The sequence below is a fragment of the Papaver somniferum genome, unplaced genomic scaffold, assembly GCF_003573695.1.
Source record: "Papaver somniferum cultivar HN1 unplaced genomic scaffold, ASM357369v1 unplaced-scaffold_154, whole genome shotgun sequence".
NCBI classification, from domain to species: domain Eukaryota; kingdom Viridiplantae; phylum Streptophyta; class Magnoliopsida; order Ranunculales; family Papaveraceae; genus Papaver; species Papaver somniferum.
In genome coordinates this window covers 6,077,675-6,090,742 of record NW_020624820.1, presented here as the reverse complement: position 1 = coordinate 6,090,742, position 13,068 = coordinate 6,077,675, and the positions used below count along the sequence as shown (strand labels likewise).

At 38.1% G+C, this 13,068-nt stretch overlaps 1 protein-coding gene across 1 annotated transcript; it reads left to right on the top strand.

Moving 5' to 3' along the window:
- The first annotated feature begins 284 nt into the window (after positions 1 to 284).
- LOC113336789 (1-aminocyclopropane-1-carboxylate oxidase homolog 6-like) lies at positions 285 to 1,276 on the top strand. The gene is made up of 2 exons (XM_026582465.1): positions 285 to 1,045; positions 1,126 to 1,276. The coding sequence occupies exons 1-2, from the start codon at positions 516 to 518 to the stop codon at positions 1,274 to 1,276; spliced, it is 681 nt and encodes a 226-aa protein (XP_026438250.1). The 5' UTR covers positions 285 to 515.
- Positions 1,277 to 13,068: the final 11,792 nt, after the last annotated feature.

The following is a 13,068-nucleotide window of genomic DNA, read 5'->3' as shown; positions in this document are numbered from 1 at the left end:
CAATTTATTTTATTCTAACTACATAGCTATCAGTCCAGTAGACAATGCGTTAGTACAAGAGATAAACCCATCAAAACCAAAGATGCCAAAAATGCATATCTCTCAAAGTAACAAATTCGCACATGGAATCTTGCAGCAATGTTTAGCTAAGATTGGATATTTTTGTGAAAATTAATCATTCACGCAATCTGGCATGTTAAAAGTAGACTACCCATGGAAAAATCCTAACCATTACAGCATTACTAAAGATATTCATCAGTCGAGTTGCAAGAATTCCCTCTTTCTTAATTTCACAACCGTTTTTCTTTGTCATACTTTACCAATTCTATACTCAAACTCTTCTAATTTGTGAATGCATATGATAAGATAGTTGTGAAGGCAACTTGTAGAAACCCATGCAAACGAGCGTCATATACACCTAATATTTCTTGCACCATTGTTAGGCCTCATGCATTAGGAAAATTCCCGAGGAGCTTAAATTTCTGTTTGTTTTTGTGAAGTTTCTATCATTGGAAATGGGGAGTGTCCAAGCTGGAGAAGTGCCCCATTATGATCGGAACAAAGAGTTGAAGGCCTTTGATGAAACAAAAATTGGTGTCAAAGGGATTGTTGATATGGGAATTGAAAAGATTCCTCGCATTTTTGTTCGGACACAAGATGAGTTCACCGAGGACTTGGCTTATACAGATGCTGCAAAGGATCAGTTCCAGACTCCGGTTATTGACCTCCAAGGCATTGATCATCGGCGCAACGAGATTATCCATGAGATTAGACGTGCATCCATGACTTGGGGATTTTTTCAGTTGGTGAATCATGAAATACCTATGAGTGTGACCAATGAAATGATCGAAGGAATACGTAGGTTTCATGAGGGAAATGTGGAGGTGAAGGAAAAGCTATACGTGAAAGACCTCAGCCAAAAAGTACAGTATGATAGCAACTATGATCTTTATAAATCAAGATCTGCTAATTGGAGGGATACCTTTAGGCGTCGTTTGTTAAATCCAGATCCTATAGATCCTCAACTATTGCCTGACACTTGCCGGTAAGTCAGTGAAAGTATGTGTGCTACAAACAAATTCTCTCTTTTTAGCCGAAACTCTAACACCTGTGATTCTCAAACAGGGATATAGTAGTTGAGTACTGGAAGCATATTATGAGCCTAGGAGAAACTCTTGCTGAGTTATTATCAGAGGCTTTAGGACTACACAAGGACCAGCTTAAAGGCATGGATTGTACTCAATACTTGATATTCTTAATGACAACTGCAAGATGAAACTTAGCTTATATAAAGACAACTCTCTTTATTGATGTTTAGAAAATCTCTCAAAACTAAACACAAGCTCTAATCTTGCTCATATGATCAACCACAACTTTTGTGATCATATATATATAGAACTATGAATTCCTTTTCCTAGTCCTATTACTTATTACATGTCTTTCCTTTTCTTAGAACTAGATGACTTCTAATTCCCTTAGGATTACATCAATTTCCTAATCTTGTCCTAACCAGCTTGTTAGTGACTTCTATGTTGAAGTTTAACCAACATTCTCCCAGTTAAGCTTCAACCTTACCCGTGACATATCTTGTACTCCAATCAATTGTCTCATTTCTTCAAACTTGATCCGAACTAATGCCTTTGTCTATATATCTGCTTTCTGCTCAGTTCCTGGTATGTGTTCAACGTTAATGACCTCCTTCTCGATGCATTCTCGTATGAAATGTTACCTTTTGTGAATGTGTTTCGTCTTCCCATGAAACACTGGATTTTTAGTGAGTGCAATTGCAGACTTATTATCAATCTTGATGAGAATTTTTTCAGGTTCTCTTCCTTTGATTTCACCCAACAGTTCTTGAAGCCATATTGATTGTTTAGCTGCTTCTGTTGCATCCATAAACTCAGCTTCACAGGATGAGAGGGCTACAGTGTCTTGCTTCTGTGAACACCATGTAATAGGTGCTTCTCCTAGATAAAATATATGACCAGTTGTACTTTTTCCATCATCTTGGTCAATATTATGACTGCTGTCACTATACCCAACAATTCCTTTTGATCCTCCTCGACCATACTTCAATCCATAGCTGATTGTTCCTCTTAGGTATCTCAATATCTGCTTTATTACATCACCATGAGACTTGCGTGGACTCTGCATATAGCGGCTTGATACTCCCACAGAGAAAGCCAAGTCTGGTCTTGTGTGTAACAAGTATCTAAGACATCCAACATTTCTTCTATAACTCGTTGAATCAATCTCTGCTTCTTCTTGTGCCTTTGAAACTTTAAGTCCAAACTCCATTGGTATCTTAGTTGGATTACAAGTTTCAAGTCATGCTTCTTTCAGAATTCTCCTTGCATAAGCTTCTTGTTTAATCTGAATCCCATCTACTCCTTGATGGACTTCTATGCCAAGGTAATAAGTGAGTTTTCCGAGGTCTGACATCTCAAACTTTGATGACATTTCTCTCTTGAACTCATTGATCACCTTAAGGGAGTTGCCAGTCAAAAATAGATCATCTACATAGACTGCAATCACAAGAAGCGTTCCCTTTTCTTCTCTTCTGTATACTGATGTTTCTTTAGAACACTTTATGAATCTCATTCCCTTTAAGATTTGATCTAACTTTGTATTCCAGGCTCGAGGGGCTTGTCTTAGACCATAGAGAGTTTTTGACAACTTGTAAACCTTATGCTCTTGTCCTTTTACTTCAAAACCTTCTGGTTGTTCAACATACACATATTCTCGCAATTCACCATGTAAGAATGATGTCTTAACGTCTAAGTGGTGAATTTCCCATGAGTTTGATGCTGCTTCTGCTATTAAGAGACGAATTGTCTCTTGTCTAGCAACTGGTGCGAAAACTTCATCAAAGTATATGCCTGATTCTTGAACGTATCCCTTAGCTACAAGTCTTGCCTTATATTTGTTGACAGTACCATCAACATTCCGTTTTATTCTGAAGATCCACTTAAGACCAATCACTTTTACACCACCTGGCTTATCAACTAGAAACCAAGTCTTGTTTCTGTTGATTGAGATAATTTCTTCTCCACATGCTTGTGTCCATTTAGTCGAGACCTTTGCTTCCTGAAAATTCCTTGGTTCATCATTAACAGAAAGTAGCATAATCTCACATTCTTCTGCAGCTTGAAGAACATAATCCTCCAGATACTGTGGCTTTTGTATCTGTCTTGTTGATTTTCGCAGTGGAATGGGATGAGTTATTTCATTGATCTCTTCTTCTTCTTCTTCTTCTTCTTCTTCTACTTCTACTTCTTCGTTATTCTCAGTGGTTTCATTATTCTCTTCTTCTTCTTGATTAACATCATTGTTTCCATTGGTATTGATGATTATGGGTCATTCGCCTTCATCAATTACTTGACCCCATCTCATGTGAAACATTCCTGGATCCCTACTTGGTCCATCATTAGTTTCTTTCCAGTTCCATTTTGCTTTTTCATCGAATACCACATCTCGACTCACTATCACTCTTTTCGTTGTTGGATTGAATAATCTGTAAGCTTTGGATCCAGGCTCAATTCCTAGATGCACAAAAGTCTGAGATCGATCATCCAGTTTCTTAAGAGTTGCAGAATCAAATTTTGCGTATGCTTTGCAACCAAACACTCTTAAATGATCTATATTTGGTTTTCTCTTTTGAAAACTTTCATATGAAGTCATGTCTTTCAGAGCTTTCGTAGGTATCCAGTTTATTAGGTTTGTGGAGTGTCGTACAGTTTCTCCCCATAGATAATTAGGTACCTGCATAGCCTTTAAAGAACTTCTTGTCATCTCCATTAGAGTCCTGTTTCTCCTATCCACCACTCCGTTTTGTTGTGGTGTATATGGTACTGTGAGTTGCCTTTTGATTCCATTTGACTCACAGAACTTGTTGAACTCTACGGAAGTGAACTCTCCTCCTCTATCAGTTCTAAGCATTTTGACCTCCTCTTTTAACTCTTTTTCTATCAGATTTCTGAAAGCTTTGAATCTGTCAAATGCTTCACTCTTTTATTTCATAAGAATAGACCACATATATCTTGAGAAGTCATCTATAATAACAAATATGTATTTGTTATTTGCAAGGGTTTGTGGTGTAATAGGACCACATAAATCATCATGAAGAAGCTCGAATGGCTTTGAGGCTCTGAATGTTGTTGCTTTTGGAAAACCTTGACGCGTTTGTTTCCCAACTAAACATGATTCACAGATCCTTGATTCATCGTTTATCTGTGGTAGCCCTCGAACCATCTTGTTTTGAGACATTGCCTTTAAAGTTCTAAAGCTTATGTGTCCTAACCTTGCGTGCCACTTCCATGTCTGATCTTCCAGTCTCATATTCAGACACAATGGCCTTCCAATCATGAGACTTATCTTGTAGAGTCTATTCTGTGAGTCTATTCTGTGAGCGTGAGACTCTAACTAAAAGTCTTCCACTTGGGTCATGAACTGTTGGATAATCTTGTCGCATTCTAACATCACATCCAACTTTTGTAGCTTGTCCTAAACTTAGAATGTTGCTTTGTAAGTTTGGGATGAAGTAGATGTTTGTGACAAGCTTATGTTCTCCGGTCTTGCTCTGAAATAGAATTGATCATTTCCCTTCAATTTCTACAGAACATCCATCCCCAAACTTTACTTGTCCTTTGATTTTCTCATTGAGTTCAGAAAAGTAGTGTCTCTTACCAGTCATGTGATTGCTGGCTCAATTATCTAAATACCAGATTCCTTCTTCTCCATCCTTTGATTCGTAGTTCTTTGGTATTAGGTTACCTTCGTTTAAGAATACAACTTCGTGCATGAAAAGAGTTGTATATGCTTCCCTTGTTTCATTCTTGTTTGCTTCTTCCATCTTTTGTATTCTTTCAGGGAATACAAAGGATAAGTGTCCTGGTTTATCACATTTGTAACAAATAATGTTTGATCTATCATTCTTTTCTTTCCCTTGGTTTTGATCATTCTGACTTGTTGTTCTATCTTGTGAGTTAAACCTTCCTCCCCTTCCCCGGCCTCTGTTTCCTCTACCACCTCTTCCACGACCTCTTCCTCTTGTCGCAGAGTTTTGTTGGTAAGAGTTTGTGTACAAGAGTTTTCCTTGAGTTTCTCCATTGTTTTCTTCATCAAGGATTCTTTCTTCATATGCTTTCAATCTTCCAATTATATCTTCATATCTAGTCTTCTTTAAATCTAAGACTTGTTCGAGAGAAGCTATGATATGAATATACTTGGATCTTGATAAACTATTGAGAAACTTCTTTACCAGTTTATCTTCATCAATGGATTGTCCAAGTGACGCAGCTTTTGAGGCTATCTCTGATAGCTTTCCTGCAAAGCTATCAATAGTATCAGTGTCTTTCATCTTCACTCTTTCAAATTCAGACATTAAGGTTTGCAGACGGGCTTCTTTAACTCGATCAGCTCCGAGATTACGTGCCTTTATTGCATCCCAAATTTTCTTTGAAGTTTCATGTTCACCAACTTGTAGAACAAGATATTCTGGTATTGCTTGAAAGATTAATCCAATTGCAACATTGTTTTTGTCTGGGTCCAACGTACCAGGATCAATTGTTTCCCAAACTTTGTATATTTTCATCAGTACCTTCATTCTCATGGCCCATACTGTGTAGTTTGTGGCGTTGAGGATTGGAACTTGTATTGATGGTGGCGTGAACTGTTTTGCACCCACAATGGTGGTTTCATTTTCCATGGCTCGGAAACAAGCTCTGATACCAATTAATGACAACTGCAAGATGAAACTTAGTTTATATAAAGACAACTCTCTTTATTGATGTTTAGAAAATCTCTCAAAACTAAACACAAGCTCTAATCTTTCTCATATGATCAACCACAACTTTTGTGATCATATATATATAGAACTATGAATTCCTTTTCCTAGTCCTATTACCTTATTACATGTATTTCCTTTTCTTAGAACTAGATGACTTCTAATTCCCTTAGGATTACATCAATTTCCTAATCTTGTCCTAACCAGCTTGTTAGTGACTTCTATGTTGAAGTTTAACCAACATTCATTCTTGGGTCACTACTACCCGGCATGCCCTGAGCCTGAACTGACCATGGGCACAACAAAGCATTCAGACCAAAGTTTTTTCACGATTTTGCTCCAAGATCAGGTTGCTGGACTACAATTTCTACATCAGAATCACTGGGTTACTGTCAAACCCATCCCTGGAGCCTTAACTGTAAATATTGGCGATCTAATTCAGGTAATTTTGTCCCTAGCAAGTGGAAATATTCATTTGGGATTTACAGATGTCTTTAGTTTTCTTACTTGCTCGTGTGTGTACTACATCTCATGCAGATGATAAGCAATGACAAGTTTATAAGCTCCGAGCATAGAGTAGTCGCAAGTCATGCCGGGCCAAGGGTTTCAGTAGGGTGCTTTTACAGAGCTAGTCTGGACAAACCTACATCGCTTTTATCCAATAAGAGAGCTAATTTCTGAAAGTAATCCCTCTGTGTACAAAGATATCACATTTAAAGAGTATATCAATTATGTCCATTCTAGAGGGCTCGATGGCGTTTTCTCCCTGAACTACTTTAAGCTGTGAGTGTGAGTACATTGGTCAAAGTGAAATTTATTAGACAGTCGGTCTTCTGCTTAGCTGTCAGGTGTTACAGCTGTATATACAACTGTCAAGTGTTCACAGCTGTACCAATCTTCTTCTGCCACTTGTCTGTCTCTCATAGGCTCCTCTGTTTGACTATCTGACTGGCTTACCTATCCATGTCATCTGTGTAACTTTAAATACTTATCTTCAATTCTGTATCTTGTAATGAATAGACAGACTTTGGTCTGAATCTTTCTAGGGTTTCTCAGTAATCTTTTCTGTGTAATTCAATTCTTGTTTTCATCAAGAACAGTAACCTTTTTCCGATGCCTTCTTAATCGATCTTTGATCATTCTTCTATTTTATTTGTCTCTACAATGGCTTACAATCATTATGATTCTCGTATTTCTCAAATTCCATTAAATCATATCTCCAACATTATTCTATTGAAGAAATACAAGTTTCAGGCTTTCTTGATGGTTCTATTCGTTGTCCTCGTAAATACATTCAAGAATGGATTGATGGTGATGACAGGAAATCGTTAATCAATCCTACAACAATTGGATTGAAGACGATAATACCCTAATTCTTTGGATACAATCAACTATTTCTGATGTTGTTCTTCCTTATGTTGTTGGTGCTGCTTCTACTAAAGAACTATGGGATAATATCGAATTACGCTTTGCTCGAAGCTCAACCACACATTTAATTCAACTACGTACCAGACTGTAATCTTTGAATCTTGGATCTGGTTCTATGATCACTTATCTTGGTGAAATAAAGAAGATTGTTGATCAATTAGCTACATATGGCTCTCCAGTTTCCGATGATGAACTAGTTGTTACTATCTTAAACGGAATTGGTCAAGATTATCAGGCATTTAGCACTTTAATTCGTGTTCGTTTTCCACCAGTTGATTCTAGGTCACTACACAATCTTTTGCTTGTCTAAAGAAGTTGTTGTTCAAAATCGATCTCCATCTCTACTTTCTGAAGCTAATAGTCGTTCCTTTGTTGCTTTTCAAGCTTCTATGCGCAATCAATTTGGATCTCATGGTCGTGGTAGAGGTAATTCATTTCATCCACCTCCTAGGAGCAATTTTCAATTTCACCGAAGATCATATTATCCTAGCTATTTCAACTTCACTTCTGTACCACCAACACCAACACAACCATCCACTTCATCATCTTTAGACACTACTGTGTGTCAATTTTTCATCAAACCTGGATATGATGCTCTATCCTGTCGTCATCGCATGAATTTTACCTATCAAAACACAAAAACACCACATCATCTCAGTGCCATGTTAGTTTCTGCAAATATTCTGTGAGAAAATCCTTGGTATGCAGATACTGGAGCTAATCAACACATTACAACTAATGATTCAGAATTGCATACTTCTAATCCTTTTGATGGTTCTGAGGAAATTCACACTGCAAAGGGTTCAGGCATGAAAATTCATCATATTGAATATTTATCTTCAATTTTGTATCCTGTAATGAATAGACAGACTTTGGTCTGAATCTTTCTAGGGCTTCTCAATAATCTTTTCTGTGTAATTCAATTCTTGTTTTCATCAAAAACAGTAATTCTATTAAAATGTATTAATTACATGTGTTAAATATGCATTGAAAATAAACATAAGGGAAAATAAAGTTTCCTTTTTCGCCATCAAATACTCCCAAAAAACTTCATATTCTTATGCAAAGCTCTGTCCTTAGCAGTGGAATTGATGGAGGAATGTGGTTTCAATAAAGTTATTTTCGAGATGTATTGTGCTAATATGGTGAACTCCATTGCCTGTGAAGACTCTAAAATACAATGGTTTAATCATCATCTAGTCTCTGCAATTAAAAGCAAATTTTTAAGAAATAAGTTATGGTTTTACAAGTTAGATAATAGACTTAGTAATAGTGTAGCTCATGAACTAGCAAGGAAAGCTAGGCTTGAAGCTTCGTCTTATTTTTGTGTTTCAAACTTCCCTCCTGATATCACCAAATGGATAGAAGAAGACTATGTTCTTTTGATTTAATTATAAATAAAACTCTCTTTTAGTATTAAAAAAAAAAGCCTTCATATTCTTTTGCAGTTTAAATTTTCTTTCACTCTATCTGTGTTTCATTACTAGATTGGTCTTGGTATTCCATGCGTTTAAAAAAAAAGGTTTCTTTGATTTTGCACAAGAAATAAGAGAACCAATCATTTGGACTATTTTTTCATGTTTTTTTTTCTAATTTATCCTTATAGAAAAAAACAGGAGAGAGAAATATCTCCAAATTTATAAAAGAGAGATGTGGTTCATAACGTGGGTAAAATAATAAAGTTATTTCATTTATGGAAACCGGCCTATTTTTTTGACATACCCAAACGAAGAAACATAGCGTGTTTTTTTTTTGTTGTTTTTGAAATGGAGGGAATATTTTTATAATATCATGTTAATACTATTTTCGTTTCCGGAAAAGTGTTACTTTCACTTTTTCATTTTAGCCTAAAAATAGACCAAATTGAAAAAGTGAAAGTAACACTTTTCCAGAAACGGAGGAAGTATTATTTGTGACCCGATGTCCCATATAGTCTTTTTTTTTATATATGGGTTTTTCTTATCGGTCTTTCTTATTAGCGGGACCGGCTTCAATCCCCTGAGCGCCTTAAGAAAACACGGTATCCTCCTTTAGAAATCACTGTTATGGCTTTATCTCTTATGGGATCTAGAAAGCTCCAGAAGATTATCGACTAAAGGTATTTCCTTATCGGCTAAAGTTAAGGTCTTTCTTGTATAACTCATATACTTGAAAATCAAGTTTACTTGAAGGCTAAGTTTATTTGGGAATCAAGTCTAGCTACCTAGGAGACTAAGTTTGCGCCCTATATAAATAGGTCAATAATTCATAGAGAAACATAAAACACCGGTAGAATTCTTACATTCATACTCTATGAGAGAATTTAGGGAAAGAGTTAGTTTGTGATTAGCATCTCGCAGATCATAGTTTTTTAATTTTGATATGTGAGTCTTCGAGTGTGTAATTCTATGTGTAATAAGTGCTATAATAAAGAGTTGATTTTAGCCATTTGTTGACGTAGGCATACTGTCGAATCACATTAAATTTTGGGCCTGACTTGTTTCTTTCGGTGTGCATATTGTTTCTGATTTCTTTAGTTTTACATTGATCCGAAGAATTAAGGTCTTGTAGAATTATTTCTAAAGACTTGGTCCCGACATATCCAGCTAGCTTTAGACTGGACTTCCTACTCCAATTTTTGGAAAGGATAAAAATGATTCAAAATTAATTTAGGCATACGTAGCCGCATGTTTTTTTTGGACCAAGTATGTATAGATCAACAAAGCTTAATTCATGGTCCTACAAAAGACTATGTTCCGAAGATAACCCTCCTATTTACAGAGCTACGACATTTAAAGATTAAGTTGGTTATTACCACTCTAAGGTGTTTAGTTACTGGTACGTGGATGGTATGTATTTCCGCAAACCCTAATTAGGGTTTTGAAACAGTCATTACTCGTGACTTTGACCAAACGATTTGGTGAGCTATGCTTTTCCTTTGGGAAGACCGATCGTGTGGGCCCACGTTGGGATAATAGTGAACATATGTGCACCTTCCTGATGTGTGCGATCTAAGCCATGCAAATACGCAAGCTAAGTTGGATGGTTGTGATCAATTTAAGACACTAGTGGTATTTCCAAGACCCTTTAAAGCATCACGCCAGCCATGTTTTGAGCAAACGTTTCATTGCACCATGGCTTTGCCGTGAAAAACCGATCGGGTAGGGGAGAAGTGGGCATGCCAACGTATGTGTTAACGCTTCCCTGATCATTCGCGGGATGATCTGATCCGTCCAACCAGGATGGAGAAGTTGGACGATCGTGATGGTTTTAAGACTGCCTTGAACAGTCTTGCTCATTCGAGCCTTTCCCAAAGCAACGCGGCCATCCTTTTTCGAACCGACGTTTGACGGCCGTTGGGAGTGTAGTGTGGTGTTCGACCGGCTAGGGAATAAACGGGACCGCCAGTGGTCATCACAGTGATAGCCTACTCCTTCCAGGGTTTGGCTAGGCAGGTTAGATCATGCGTCCAACTTGTGTGGCCGTGATCGTTTCTGAGACTGACATGGACAGTCTAGATTTCCCTTAAGGAATTTAACCACGTTCAATCACGCAACTTTTAATTCAAAGGTGTGCGAACGCGCTGATCTCTTTGTCAGAGGGTAGTGTAGCCTGTGTGAGTGTTTTCATGCAGGTCTCAATACTGACACTTCGGGAGATTCATGTTATTCTGTTGCGAGCGAACATTTAATCGTCATGTCATGCCAATATTAAGAGTTCGCTGAGGAACATAGCATAGGAAAACACTAGGCAGGCCATGCATTAGTGAATAATGCTGGTGCAAGATAAAATTTATAGAATATTTGGGATTGTTGCTACATGCACCATTCTGAATAAATTTTATACACATAAATATATTGAAATTATCAATACATATATGAGCGAGGAGGCTTAGGCACTCAACACTTTTAAATGGCTCCATTTCATTAGTGAATAATGTAACTAGGAGCTTAAATACTCGTTAGGATCTATACTAGTGAAAAATTAATCTAGGAGCTTGAGTTTCAATACAATATGAAGAACGACATAGGCACTCATCAGATTTTGATATATTCTTTAAATTCCTTGCGGAATATGGACATATCAAGGTCTATTATTTCCGATGTCGGGTCAGGTAGATAGACTTTTACAATTTTAGCCCTGAACTAATATCCACCATCAAAATTAAGTTCCATGCCTAGCACATAATGGTTGCACTATTGTGGGGTAGGCATTAGATGGTGACAAATAAAAATAAAACTTATGAGACAAAGTTAGATGTTACCAGGAGAGACGGGTCGTCCTGTCCTTGGAGCATGTCACGTTCAACAGGCGTCCCGGTGAGCGTTCCCCTAGCATGATGTCGGTTGGCCCCAGGTATATTAGGCATATGGTTGGTTGGATTCTCAAACTATTCATGACGATGTCGTAATCCTCGACTCTGATGAGGAAGATCCCTATCATGAGTAATATCCTTAAAAGTCTACTGAATCAATTTCTGAAAAAGATGTTGAAGCAGCTCCCAAAGAAAACGTTGATGTAGCTTCCGGAAAGCATGTGGAAGCGGATCAAGATGATGTTGAAGCGGTTCCGGAGAGCGCGTTGAAGAAGCTTCTGAAGTGAAGGTCGAGGCGGCTCCTAGAGAGAGCGTTGAAGCAACTTCTGGAGCGAACTTCGAAGCGGGTTCCGGAGAGAGCATTTATGCAACTTATGGAGCAAACGTCGAAGCGGGTCCCCGAGAGAGCGTTGAAGAAGCTTCCTCTAGAGAGCGTTGAAGTGATGAAAAACCTTCTTATGGAGAGAGCGCTGAAACGCCTTCTTCTGGAGAGCGTTGAAGGATTTTTCTTTAGTTTGATTTCCCCCTTGAGAATTACATGCTTCTTGATTGACCATCTCTCTTGTGTTGAAGAAGTTATTGACTGACGGCGAAGGAATTTCATGTTGAGCCTCAGTCCCCAAGCGTGATTTATATGGTTCTATGTTGTATGGTCGGTGGGTTACCATAAAGATATCGCCATCTCGCTTCTGTGACTCTATTACTTCTCCATGGGAAAATAAAATATGCAGAAGTTCGGATTACATATGTCTGTAGCAGTTGTTTCTATGGTGAAGCTCAGGTTGGTATCAACAAACGAGCAACAACGTTTCTTGGCAGCGTCTGTGATCATAAAAGACTGGCAGGGAGAGAAGTGATAGCTACGGGCACGAAGTTGGCAGTCTTCATATAGTGGTAGAGCTTGTCTCATTGTTATAGGGAGAAGCTAATGATGGAGCCGATATCTTCCTTGATGTTGCCTCATGGAATTGAAAAGAGAGAGACAGTCCCCTGCCCACGAATATTCACTGAGCCTTCGATTTTATAGATGTTGTCACGTTGGGTTCATGAGGTCGTCTTTACATCTGCATTGCGTTTCATAGACGTCCTGGAATATCACTGGTCTTTGACAATACGTCTGCTTTCTTGAGTATATCCTCGTATTTTGACATCTTGGAATCCTGATGATAGCGTACTTGCATCTTTCTAAATTCAGCATCTTTGAGATGGGCAGCGGTAAGCAGTCCCCAGTCACACTCCTTTGCCATTATTATCTTTACATCGTGTCTTTGAGGAGTGGGGAAGTTCCTCTTAAGTCCCAGGTGCAATCTCCTTTGGTAACGCAACTACTTCTTCTACGGGAGACGAAATTCTGAAAACGTCTCTCATTTATGTTGCGTACATCGCTATCTTCTTGAGGCTCCTCCCTTGAGGTGTCGGCTCCAGTAGATCTGAAGATGTTCCGGGGTCGCTCTCGTCCGGGCTGACATAATAGGCGAACCCTTTATGATGATTTGGAGATGACAATATTCGTTGAATCTTCCGAAACCCTTCCTTGCCCATGAAACTTTGGAGTTCCTTC

Excerpts from the sequence above, each read along its gene's own strand:
- LOC113336789 (XM_026582465.1), top strand. The coding sequence starts at position 516 with ATGGGGAGTGTCCAAGCTGGAGAAGTGCCCCATTATGATCGGAACAAA. Across the intron at positions 1,046-1,125 it reads CTATTGCCTGACACTTGCCG|GGATATAGTAGTTGAGTACT; the intron begins GTAAGTCAGTGA and ends ATTCTCAAACAG.